At 50.9% G+C, this 13,108-nt stretch overlaps 2 protein-coding genes across 2 annotated transcripts; one reads left to right on the top strand and one right to left on the bottom strand.

Moving 5' to 3' along the window:
- Window positions 1–318: 318 nt before the first annotated feature.
- Window positions 319–4,250, bottom strand: SNRNP25 (small nuclear ribonucleoprotein U11/U12 subunit 25). The gene is made up of 5 exons (XM_032269420.1): window positions 3,591–4,250; window positions 2,048–2,138; window positions 1,777–1,882; window positions 1,093–1,167; window positions 319–664 (listed from the first exon to the last, which is right to left on the bottom strand). Exons 1-5 carry the CDS (start codon window positions 3,630–3,632, stop codon window positions 607–609), a joined length of 372 nt encoding a protein of 123 aa, XP_032125311.1. The 5' UTR covers window positions 3,633–4,250; the 3' UTR covers window positions 319–606.
- Window positions 4,001–11,392, top strand: POLR3K (RNA polymerase III subunit K). Its single transcript, XM_032269421.1, has 3 exons — window positions 4,001–4,157; window positions 6,410–6,497; window positions 10,921–11,392. Exons 1-3 carry the CDS (start codon window positions 4,047–4,049, stop codon window positions 11,046–11,048), a joined length of 327 nt encoding a protein of 108 aa, XP_032125312.1. The 5' UTR covers window positions 4,001–4,046; the 3' UTR covers window positions 11,049–11,392.
- The last annotated feature ends 1,716 nt before the right edge of the window (window positions 11,393–13,108 follow it).

Raw genomic sequence — 13,108 nt, 5'->3', positions numbered from 1 at the left:
CTGAGTAGCTGAGATCATAGGCATGCATCACCACACTTGGCTAATTTTTGTATTTTTAGTAGCGACAGGGTTTCACCATCTTGTCCAGGGTGGTCTTCAACTCCTGACTTCGTGATCCACCTGCCACAGCCTCCCAAAGTGCTGGGATTACAGGCATGAGCCACCGCACCTGGCCCAATTTTTGTATTTTCAATAGAGATGGGGTTTCACCACATTGGCCAGGATGGTTTTGATCTCTTGACCTTGTGAGCCCCCGCCCTCGGCTTCCCAAAGTGCTGGGATTACAGGCTTGAGCCACCGCGCCCGGCGGCTTTTGACTTTTCAAACTATGAAGCAAATAGTTTTATTTTATACACAGGGTCAGGCTGTGGATCTGGCATGTGACTAGGGTATTTGGACCCAGGGAGAGGTCAGTCTCAGGACAAGCACATGGAAGAAGGGAGCGCTGGCTCACCCCGTCCTAGTCCCGGGGGCTCCCAGGTTCGTGCTGAGAGTTCCTGTTGGGCATGCCTGGGGTGAGGCCACCACCATGTCCTTTCTTGAGGACCCGATGCTGCTGGGGAAAAACTCAGTCACCAGTGAAGAGAGCTGTCCTTGTCTGGAGGCTCACTTTTGCCTCAGCTTTTTGATGAAGGAAACCTCGTCTCGATTCCGGATGCCGTAGCTGAAAAGGAAAGGCGTAAAGCACCCGCCCTACAGAAGGACACGTCTGTGACCCTCCTCCGGAGGCTTGTGGGGGACCACAAAAGAACCACAGAGGGGAGGCATGTGGCCGCTGGGAAGGCCAGGAGACGGTAGTGGCTGCCCTCCCACAGACCCTGAGGCACCGGAGAGGCAGCCCTTGGCCTCCACGCCCACTTTCATTTCCTCCCTCCGGGCAATGTGTAGCCCTGAGCTGCCACTGGTGGGAAGCAGCAAGGCCCCTCCAGGTGCCCCCTGCCTGCCAATCTCCTAGTGGAGAGGGCCCCAAGGAAGCTCCTTGGGGGAGGGAGTCTCTCCAGAGAGGGGGCCACAGCCCTCTGGCAGAGCATGGGGGACTAGGGGACAATAGAACAGATGTCCCCTACAGCTCAAGGTGTGGCCGGCACTTACTCTCGGAGCTTCTTCCTATCTTCTGTGAGCTTCTCTCCTGCAGAGGTCAGATGGTACGTCCTCCACACATAGGACCTGGAAGTGGGTGACTCAGGTAAACCACAGGCCCTGACCATGACGTGGGCTTGAGGCATTCAGCCCTGTGGGGCCTGGGGCAGCTGTCCTCCCTCCCTGTGCTGTTCTATACAGTCTGAGGCAGCTGCAAGGAGGCTGTGTTCTCAGAGGGCTGCACGGGGCGGCGTGGCCAAACAACACTCGCTAATGCAACAGGTGGCAGTGCTGAGATTCAGCAAACAGCATACTTGATCCAACAGGAGAGTGAGGGCTGACAGCACCCAGGTGAGAAGGGGATGGGAGCCATTACAGGTGTACCATTCATAACTAGGGAGGCCACTTCCAGACACACTGGAAATACCCTACAGTGTCCCCAAGTGAAGATACCCGGCAGCCTGGATGGGGTGATGGCGATGAAAGAGCAGGGTGCTGGGGACGGCCAAGGCAGGAGCCAGCCCCAGGCACAGAAGGGCCCGCACTGTCTGAACTCTTGTGACAGGGAGCGAATCACTTCAGTGGTGCTGTACTCATGTGGCGCTGAGAGCTGTTTGCTGGTGGTGCCCGGTGACAGTGCCAAGAAGGGCACATGCCCCAGGAAGGGCTATACTGAAGGGACGCTGTTCCACTTACCAGCTGATGTGCTGAATGCCCCCTTCACGCTCCTGCTTGAGCTGCATGTATCTCTGGATGGCCTTCTTCAGGTCCAGGACCGTGGCACTCTGCACTACAACCACAGCTGCAACCACGGGCACAGGTGGGAGAAGATGCATGGTGAGAGCCCAAAGCCACAGGCTCCCATGGCAGAAAAGGAACCCAGAAGCTCTGTGTGCAGGGCAGGTGTGGGGTTGCCCGATACCCCTGGGCATGGCCTGTGACCTGAAGGGAGAAGGGTGGCACTCACGCATCACTTCTCCATCCATCTTGCACACTCGGACCGTCATTGCCTGGCCATATTCTAGGGCTATTTGGGAGTTGACTTCTTCCAAAGTAACCTAGAAAAGACCAAGAGCAGAAGTGGGAACCGGCTCTCTTTACCACCTTGAACAGCAGAGAACAAGCTGATAGTGGCCCAAAAGAGGTGCTCCATTTTATGTAGGGCAAGGAAGGGAAGATGTGCTTCCCTACACATTAGGGTTTCCCCATTCATCAGAGCCACTCACATTTTAATTCATGTTCCACTCACATTTTAATTTAATGTCCAAAGTGGACAGTCTCTTGGGGAACAAGAGAATACACTCCCATGAGGATCCACCCCAGGGGGTGGGTAGGGGCCTGGCTGTCAGTTCACCCTGAGTATCCCTGATCATCAGGACCCAGGCCAGGGCCTGGGACTGGGGTAAGGCAGGTGTGGGAAATTTACCAGGACAGCAAAAAATGGTATTAACTATAAATATTTTAACACAACATTTAAGAAGTACAAGGCATTGAAGCTGGACGTGGTGGCTCACGCCTGTAATCCAAGCACTTTGGAGGCCAAGGTGGGCGGATCACCTGAGGTCAGGAGTTCAAAACCAGCCTGACCAACACGGTGAAATGCTGTCTTTATTTAAAAAAAAAAAAAAAAAAGTACAAGGCAATTAAAAAATCCATGATAAGCAAAATATAAAACATTTAGAATTGGCTGGGCACGGTGGGTCATGCCTGTAATCTCAGCAGTTTGGGAGGCCCAGGCGGGCAGAACAGGAGACTGAGACCATTCTGGCCAACATGTTAGATCATGCTACTGCACTCCGGCCTGGCTCTGTCTCAAAACAAAAACAAAAACCATGTAAACAAAGACAGTATAGTGCCAAAGCATATTGATGCTTGAGGCAGATGGAACAATCAGTACTACGAATCTTGCTCTTGTTTAAAACGAGATTTTTTCTTTACTGTAGGCTCTTTTTTTGTTTGCATCAACTTTTACTTTTAAAACCATTACAGGCCGGCCGGGTGGCTCACACCTGTAATCCCGGCACTCTGGGAGACCGAGGCAGGAGGACCGCCAGAGCCCAGGAGTTCGACTCCAGCCTGGGCCACAGAGTGAGACCCCTCTCTACAAAAAATTAAAAAATTAGCTGGGCGTGGTGTCGCGCACCTGTGGTCCCAGTTACTCCGGAGGCTGAGGTGGGAGGATGGCTGGAGCTCAGGAGGTGCAGGCTACGGGAAGCCGAGGCCGCGCCACTGCACTCCGGCTTGGGCGACAGAGCACGGGCCTGTCCCCCAGACCCCTACATACAATTACATGAAAATGTCATTTATTGTCACTCACTAGTCAGGTTTTTGGTGCCTCTTTAAATTTCGCGCCCCAGGCGAGTGCGCCCTACCCAGGTTAAGACACCCGTTCGCGCCCAGAGGCGCCGTCCCCCATCAGCACCTTCAGAGGCTGCGCGCGCCCGAACCCCGAACCCCGGCCCCCGGCCCCCGGGGAACGACCCCGCGCCCCAGCCCCCGCCCGCACACACCTGGATCGGCAGATCGCAGAGCAGCGGGTCCTGCACCACCATGGCCAGACCCTCCTGGAACACGTCCACGGCCTCGGAGTGCGGCAGCGCCTCCTCCTCGTCCTCATCGTCCTCCGGCGCCTCGGGCCGACTGGCGGCCTCCGGCTGCTCCAGGACGGCGCGTCTCAGCAGGGATCCGCCCGCGCTGCCCGGCCGCACTACGGGGGCCAAGCGCGCACGCGCGGGAACTGCGGCCCGCCCCAGCGAGGCCGCCCAGCCATTGGTGCACGGAGGGGAGGGGCAGTTGCCGTGACCAATGACAAGTGCGAGACAGCCTGCCGCATAGCCTGCTGGGAGCGCAGAATTGCCGTGTCTATTGGTCGGCTGGGGGGTGGGGCGGTGCCGGTGCCGGCTCCGGCTCCCGGCGCTGAGGCACCGCGGGAGCGGAGGGGCCCGGCCCCTGCGGAGTCCGGGACGATGCTGCTGTTCTGCCCCGGCTGCGGGAACGGGCTGATCGTGGAGGAGGGACAGCGCTGCCACCGCTTCGCCTGCAATACGTGCCCCTACGTGCACAACGTCACCCGCAAGGTGGGAGCCGAAGGCGGGCGCCCGCCGCAGGACTCCCGCTTCCTGCCCTGCGGCGCCGTCGCCGCCAGCCCCGGCGTCTGCCTCTGTCGTTTCTTTCTCTCGGTTTTTTTTTGTTTTTGAGACAGCGTCTCGCTCTGAGGCCGGGCTGGAATGCAGTGGCGCGGTCTCCACTCGCTGCAGCCTCCTCCCCCGAGGCTCGAGCGGCTCCCTGCCGCAGCCGGCCGAGGAGCGGGGCTTACAGCGCCCGCCCCCGCGCCCGGCTGATTCTGTGTGTGTGTTTTCAGTAGAGACGGGGCTGCGCCGCGCTGGCCAGGCTGGTCTCAAACTCCCGACGTCGTGATCCGCGCGCCTCGCCTCCCCGGGTTGGGATGACGGCGTGAGCCGCCGCGCCCCCTCCCGGCCGGCGGCGCCCCTGCGCGCTCTGCTTGCCAGCGCGCCCGGCGAGCCCGCCGCCGCCCGCCTCCCCGCGCCCCTGCGCCCGCGCTGCGCCCTTCCCTGCGTTCGCAGCGGCGGCCACGGCGGTTCCTGGGGCCGAGTCGCCCCGGTCCGTGCTGTGCGCAGAAACCTTCGGCCGTGTCCCAGCTCACGCGGGGACAGCCGGAGTCCTCCCAGGGCCTACCGGGGCCCGGAGCCCCCGCCCGGCTTGCTGCTTTGATTTCCAGTCCCGATGCCCCGCCTGTTGCCCCCGCCCCATGCACACCAGCCTCCTGGAGGACCAGCGGGGCCTCTGCCCTTCCCGTCGCCCGGCTCACGCTTCCCCACTGGGCTTGTCTTTACTTACCTGTTTACTGTATTTCAAGTTGCAGCCCTTCCTTCTCAGTTATCCTCCTTCCCTTTTTAATTGTTTCCATAGGGCTTATTTTTTTTTTTTATTTTTTTATTTTTATTTTTTTTTTGAGACGGAGTTTCGCTCTTGTTACCCAGGCTGGAGTGCAATGGCGCGATCTCGGCTCACCGCAACCTCCGCCTCCTGGGTTCAGGCAATTCTCCTGCCTCAGCCTCCTGAGTAGCTGGGATTACAGGCACGTGCCACCATGCCCAGCTAATTTTTGTATTTTTGGTAGAGACGGGGTTTCACCATGTTGACCAGGATGGTCTCAATCTCTTGACCTTGTGATCCACCCGCCTCGGCCTCCCAAAGTGCTGGGATTACAGGCTTGAGCCACCGCGCCCGGCCTCCATAGGGCTTATTACCTCCTCATATATTATGTAATGTATTGTGTGCTTTGTTTATTAGTAATGGGACCTACGGTCTAGGAGGGCAGGGATTTTCTCTTTTGTTCCTTTCCGTGTTCTCTTCTGAACAACTAAAAGGAAACCTATAATATAGTAGGTGTTCAGTAAGCAGATGATGTACTGTATTATAACTTACTATTTTTCCTTAATAATACAGGTTTACTTTTTAGAATACCTTTACTCTTTTTTTTTTTTTTTTTGAGACAGAGTTTGTCCTTGTTGCCCACGCTGGAGTGCAATGGCGCGATCTCGGCTCACCGCAACCTCCGCCTCCCGGGTTCAGGCAATTCTCCTGCCTCAGCCTCCTGAGTAGCTGGGATTACAGGCACGTGCCACCATGCCCAGCTAATTTTTTGTAGTTTTAGTAGAGACGGGGTTTCACCATGTTGACCAGGATGGTCTCGATCTCTTGACCTCGTGATCCACCCGCCTCGGCCTCCCAAAGTGCTGGGATTACAGGCGTGAGCCACCGTGACTTTCCTATATATATCTTTTGGTGTCGCTTTCCTTTAGTCCCAGCTACTTGGAAAGGTGAGAGAGTATGATCTTGTTGCCCACGCTGGAGTACAGTGGCGTGATCTCGGCTCACTGCAACTTCCACCGCCGTGGTTCAAATGATTCTCCTGTCTCAGCTTTCCAAGTAGCTGGGACTACAGGCTTGCGCCACCACCGGCTATTTTTTGTATTTTTAATAGAGACAGGATTTCACCATGTTGGCCAGGCTGATCTTGAACTCCCGACCTCAGGCGATCTTGCCTTGGCATCCCAAAGTGCTGGGATTATAGGCGTGAGCCACCATGCCCGGCCAGAATACCTTTACTTTTCAGAAGTTAGAACATTATGGTGCGACCTCAGTCTTAATGTTTGCATACTACTCCATTTTGTACTGTGTTGTGGGAGTTTAGCGTCTGAAACTGTGGAAAGAGTGAATTCTTATGTAGTTCTGAAATTTGAGGTTTGGAGGCCCAAGTTTGCACCATTTAGCTACTTTGAATCTGAAGGCTTGTTTTTGTTAGGTAACAAATCGGAAGTACCCAAAACTGAAAGAAGTGGATGATGTGCTCGGTGGGGCAGCTGCCTGGGAGAATGTTGACTCCACTGCAGGTAAGAGGGAGGGAAAACTATTTCTGTTACTAAACTGTGGATAATTATGAGGCTGTTGATGCCACTGCATGGCAGAGTCTATGATGTCATATAAATGCTGTAGCCTTCTAAAAATGGAAAATCTTTTTTTGAATAATTTGTCATTTGTGTTTGTTACTATTTAATAATTTGTTACACAAGCAATATTTGTGCACGCCTTGGTGTCACACAGGCCTGGGTTAGATTCTCAAGGGAACTGCTTATTGTTTTAGGACCTTCCTTGGGTCTCCTGACCTCTATGGGGCTAATCCATATTCACAGATTGTGAGAACATAAAGTGAGTTATACTGTGTGTAGAAGAGCCACTCAACAGGTGGCTTTTATAATGGCAATGATGAGTAGATTAATAAAAATCAGAGTCTAAGGAAAAAATTATGTTCTTTCTGTTTGATATGGTTTGGCTGTGTCCCCACCCAAATCTCATCTTGAATTGTAGTTCCCATAATCCCCAGGTGTCCTGGGAGGGTCCCGTGGGAGGTCATTGAGTCAAGGGAGTGGTTTCCTCTATGCTGTTCTGATAGTGAGTGAGTCCTCACAAGATATGATGGTTTTGTAAGTGTTTGGCATTTCCCCTGCTTGCACTCATTCTGTCTCCTGCTGCCCTGTGAAGAGGTACCTTCCGCCATGGTTGTAGGTTTCCTGAGGCATCCCCAGCCACACATAACTGTGAGTCAAGTAGACCTCTTTTTTTGGCTGGGCACGGTGGCTGACACCTGTAATCCCAGAAGTTTGGGAGGCCAAGGTGAACAAATCACTTGAGGTCAGGAGTTCTAGACCAGCCTGGCCAACATGGCAAAACCATGTCTCTACTAAAAATACAAAAATTGGCCAGGCGTGGTGGTGCACGATTGTAGACCCAGCTGCTCAGGAGGCTGAGGCAGGAGAATCGCTTGAACCCGTGAGGCAGAGGTTGTAGTGAGCTGAGATCGTGCCATTGCACTCCAGCCTTGATGACAAGAGTGAGATTCTGTCTCAAAACAGACAAAGAAACAAAACTCATCTTTTCTTTTTTTCAAGGTGCTGTTTAAAAAATTCCTCTTTTCTAAATAAATTACCCAGTCTCAGGTATTCATAGCAGTGTGAGAATGGACTAATACACTGTTCTGATACAGATTTTTAGAAGTTAATACCAAGGAACATTAAACTGCAGATTGGGTAAAATAAATGTTTATTTCATGTCTGATAGAGATAGAAGTGACCAGGAGAGGAAAGGGGAAGGCCCTAAATATAAGTTGTGTTGAGAGGGGAAGAGACAACTGATGATTAGTGCTGTGTTTTTCCCCCATAGTAGAACATACAGATCTGCTGTGTTCAAAAGTTAGCATTTGGTAGAATTTGTCATTAAAAGATAAATTAGGCCAGGTGTGGTGGCTCATGCCTGTAATCCTAGCACTTTGGGAGGCTGAGGTGGACAGATCACTTGTGGTTAGGAGTTCGAGACCAACCCGGGCAACATGGCGAAACCTTATCTCTACTAAAAATACAAAAATTAGGCTGGGCATGGTGGCTCACACCTGTAATCCCAGCATTTTGAGAGGCCAAGGTGGGCGATCACCTGAGCTCAGGAGTTTGAGACCACTCTGGGCAACATGGTGAAACCTGGTCTCTATTAAAATACAAAAATTACCTGGACATGGTGGTGGACACCTGTAGTCCCAGCTACTCAGGACGCTGAGGCAGGAGAATTGCTTGAGCCGCAGAGTCGGAGGTTGCAGTGAGCTGAGATTGCACTACAGCACTCCAGCTTGGGCCACAGAGTGAGACTCTTGTCTGGGAAAAAAAAAAGAAAAAAATGAGTGGCTGGGCGAAGTGGCTCACGCCTGTAATCTCAGCACTTTGGGATGCCAACGCAGGTGGATCACCTGAGGTCAGGTGTTCAAGACCAGACTGACCAACGTGCTGAAACCCTGTCTCTACAAAAGTAGCTGGTTATGGTGGTGTGTGCCTGTGATCCCAGCTACTTGGGAGGCTGAGGCAGGAGAATTGCTTGAACCTGGGAGGCAGAGGTTGTAGTGAGCTGAGATTGTGCCATTGCATTCCAGCCTGGGCAACAAGAACAAAACTCTGTCTCAAAAAAAAAGAAAAGAAAAGAAGAAAGCTGGGCTTGGTGGCGCATGTCTGTAGTCCTAGCTACTCAGGAGGCTGAGGCAGGAGAATCACTTGAACCAGGAGGTGGAGGTTGCCATGACGTTAGACCATGCTACTGCACTCCAGCATGAGTGAGACTCTCTGGAAAGAAAAGATTAAGTACCTAATGTCAGTAATAGTGTCTGAGAGTGTTTGAAGCCATTTCTATCAAGTGTAGAATAAGTTTCTCAAAATGAAGTCACTTTGATGGGAAATCTGTGCCTTGAGTCACTTTTAAAAGATACAGGATGTGTGATAAGATGTTGATAAAGAACAGCTTGAGGAACTGCTGCCAAAATGGATCCTTGGATCATTCATCCATTGGGAAGATGAAAGGTGTGTGTACATTGCCCAGGGGAAGGTGATACACTTCTTAGGGGACTCTGCATGGTGTGCACTGCTGTAACAGCATACCACATACTGGGTAATTTATAAAGAATATAAATTTATTGCTCATGATTCTGGAGGTTGAGAAGTCCAAGAACAAGTCACCAGCAGGTTTGGCATCTGGTAGGACCTGGCCAAGGAATGCTGCCCTGGAATACAGGGAGCTGAGAGCCAGGGGAGCTGTAGGAAGCCCTGAGGTCCCTTGAAACCACTCTGGGCCTGTGATGGGCATGGGAGCCCCTCATCTCACCCCAGGATCTTCAAAAATGCCTTGAAGGGGTCATCCTCCCGTTGCTTGATGAATAGCATCTGGCTGCCTTCTGTCCATTCTCATCTCTGTATCACATGGTCCCTTGACCATACCCTTGGTTTTTTCTCTCTCTCTTTTTTTTTTTTTGACGGGGGGTCGCTCTGTTGCCCAAGCTGTAGTGGTGTGATCGTCGCTCACTGCAGTCTTGACCACCCAGTCTCAAGCAGACCTCCCACCTCAGCCCCCTGAGTAGCTGAGACTGTAGGTGCTTGCCGCCTGCCCAGCTAATGATGATAATAATAATAATTATTATTATTATTTGTAGATACAAGGCCTTGCCATGTTGCTCAGGCTGGTCTTGAACTCCTTAGGTCAAGCAATCCTCCTGTCTCAGCCTCCCAAATTGCTGGAATTACAGGTGTGAGCCACCATGCCCAGTCCACTTTTTTATTGTTTACGTGAGTAAGCTACGAATTTTCCAAATCTTTGTTCTACTTCCCTTTTAATTATTAATTCCCATTATAGATTGGTTCTCTCTTCTCGAATTTTACTACAAGCGTTAAGAAAAGCCACGCAGTATCCTGAACACTTTGTAGCCTAGAGATTTCTTCTGCCGGATGTCCTAGTTCATGGCTCTAGAACTTTGTGGAGGTTCTGCTTTCTACAAAGTCCTTGGAAACAGACATAATTCGCCAAAGTTTTTGCCACTTTGTGATAAAGATGGCCTTTTCCCCAATTTTGAAGAAGATATTTTTCATTTTTGTCTGAGACCTCATCAAAATAGTACTCACTGTCTGTATTTCTACCAACATTCTGTTCACAACCACTTACGGAATGTCTTTGAAGAGTCAGACCTGCCTACGACTCTTCTCTTCTTTTGAGCCCACACCTGAATCGCCCTGAATGCTCCATTCTTGACAGTGCAGGCTTTTCCCAGCATTGACTTCTAAACCCTTCTGCTGTCGAACAAGCACTTAGCATTAGCAGCACAGCATGGATCAAAACAGTCACTTTCTGTGTCACGTTTCCAACCAGCCTTCAAGTAGATTTGAGAAGAACCCTGGGACCCGGGAGGGAAGGAGGAATGTTTGTGGGGTCACAGGTCTCCCAGATTCCCTAACTGTTCGAGCATAGTGGGAATGACATCGCTGTAGGTCTGCCCTTGGCAAGGGAGATCAAATGAGCAGGGAGGTTCTTTACCATCTTTAAAGATACTAAGTAGGCCGGGAGCAGTGGCTCACACCTGTAATCCCAACACTTTGGGAGGCCGAGGAGGGCGTATCATGAGGTCAGGAGTTCAAGACCAGCCTGGCCAACATTGTGAAAACCTGTATCTACTAAAAATACCAAAAACTTACCCAGGTGCAGTGGTGGGCACCTGTAATCCCAGCTTCTTGGGAGGCTGAGGCAAGGAGAATCGCTTGAACCTGGGAGGTGGAGGGTGCACTGAGCCGAGATCATGCCGCTGCACTCCAGCCCGGGCTACAGAGCAAGACTCCGTTTCAAAAAAAAAAAAAAAAAAAAAAAAAAATCAAACAAGATATGAAGTAATGCTTACTTTTAACAGTCATGAGCATCGTGTTTGTTTAATGTGGGTCGCTTCATTCTTCCCATCACCAGAACCCTGTCCCAAATGCGAACATCCTCGGGCCTACTTCATGCAGCTTCAGACCCGCTCTGCGGACGAGCCCATGACCACCTTCTACAAGTGCTGCAATGCCCAGTGTGGACACCGCTGGAGGGATTAGGGCTCAGACGGCCCAGCCGCGTCTGTGTGTGCTTACCTTGTCTGTCGGGGAGCTGCTCAGCTGAGAGTATGCATCGTGTATCCTGAGGGCCTTTGCTGGGGTGCTGGAAAGATAACCCTGTAGAGGTGAAGAGCAGGTTATCAGGAAATGAGGACACCAATGTCCGGGAGTTTTTCTGTGTGGGATGCAGACCCAGAGTTGAGTATGCGCTGTTGAAAGTCCTGTCCTTTCATCTTCTGCGTTGATTGGCAGTTGACATTCCCTTACTCCCAGTCAACACTTTTAAATATTTGTACTGTTTGCAAAGCTTAGTACATTAAATGTCCTTAAATATTTAACTGTTACTTGTAAACTTGTTTAGTATTTGTTTGAGTCAAAAATCTGAGTATGTCGTTAAAATGAAAGTTGTAATTTTGCCTTCTTAATGTTTTAAATAGCTTAAGAGGTAGAAAGCGAATCCCAAATCACAGTGATGACAAAATTGACTACATGCTTAGATTTGAACAGGCTATGAAAATACTCATCACTGGGATTTCAGTTTCTTTCTTTATTCCTATTCTTATTCTCGGATTCATTTTTTTCCCCATGTCAGTGTTTAATTATCATTCACATGTTTCCCAGAAAAAGGAATGTAGCAAATGGGTCGGGGTTGTAGAAAAAATAATCCTGGATTTTAGGTGCCACTGTCTTTGCAGCTGGGAGCAGGGCTGTCCTGACATCAGGCACGGGAGCTGCACTTCTGCACACGCACCCATTGGCACACTTGGCGCGGCCCATGGGGCAGCAGCAGCAGCAGCTCTTCTTGCAGGAGGTGCATTTGCACTCTGCACTTGCAGGAGCCACCAGCGGCGCAGGAGCAGTTGGGGTCCATTGCGAGCCGAAGTGAGACTGGAGTTCCCAAGCGAGAAGCCAAGAGGCAGTGGAGCACGTGGAAGCCGTGGTCCCTTATTCATTTTTTTGAAACTTCCCTGCTTTGTTTCCTGGGTTACATTAAATGTGGAAGATACTGTTTTTTTGTTGTTTGTTTTTTGAGACAGAGTCTTGCTCTTTGGCCTAGGCTGGAGTACAGTGGCATGATCTTGGCTCACTTCAACCTCCACCTCCCGGGTTCAAGCGATTCTCCTGCCTTAGCCTCCTGAGCAGGGGATTACAGGCATGTGCCACCACACCCAGCTAATTTTTGTGTTTTTAGTAGAGACAGGGTTTCACTATATTGGCCAGGATGGTCTCGAACTCCTGACCTTGTGATCTACCCACCGTGACCTCCCAAAGTGCTGGGATTACAGGCATAAGCCACCACACCTGGCAGTATGTTTTTACACTTTATACTTTCTGTGTTAATCATTTAACTCTCAGAAGAGAAAGGACACCTCAGACTAGCTGGGTCTAGGTTATTGACAGATTGATTCTTGATCAAGGCCCCAGACTTAATTGCTTTCTGAATAAATCTCTCTCTCTGTCTCTCAGACAGGGTCTCACCCTGTTGCCCAGGCTGAAGTCTCAAACTCCTGGGTTCTAGTGATCCACCTGCCTCAGCCTCCCAAGTAGTTGGGACTACAGGTACGCATTACCGTAACTGGTTTTTAATTTTTTATAGAGATGGGATCTTGCTACGTTGCTCACTTTGGTCTCGAATTCCTGACTTCACGTAATCTGCCCGCCTCAGCCTTCCAAAGTGCTGGAATTACAGGCTTGAGCCACCGTGCCCGGCCTCTTTGTACTTTTCTATAGGACTTGGATTTTATATAATAATTACAAATATTACAAAAGCGTTTGTTATTCTAAACTTTTTAAAATTGAGCAGTGATTAAGAATGAGCTACAGAAAGTAGTGTTTACTCAGCACCTCTTATATACTAGATATTTTGCATGTAGTGGACCACCTAATTGACATATCAAGGCAGGAAGTATAATCTTTTTTTTTTGAGACGGAGTTTTGCTCTTGTTACCCAGGCTGGAGTGCAATGGCGCAATCTCGGCTCACCGCAGCCTCCGCCTCCTGGGTTCAGGCAATTCTCCTGCCTCAGCCTCCTGAGTAGCTGGGACTACAGACACGCGCCA

The sequence above is a fragment of the Sapajus apella genome, unplaced genomic scaffold, assembly GCF_009761245.1.
Source record: "Sapajus apella isolate SASKATOON/1434 unplaced genomic scaffold, GSC_monkey_1.0 scaffold192, whole genome shotgun sequence".
Lineage (NCBI taxonomy): Eukaryota > Metazoa > Chordata > Mammalia > Primates > Cebidae > Sapajus > Sapajus apella.
Note: the sequence above shows the minus strand (reverse complement) of the source record. Positions and strands in the feature narration are given on the sequence as shown.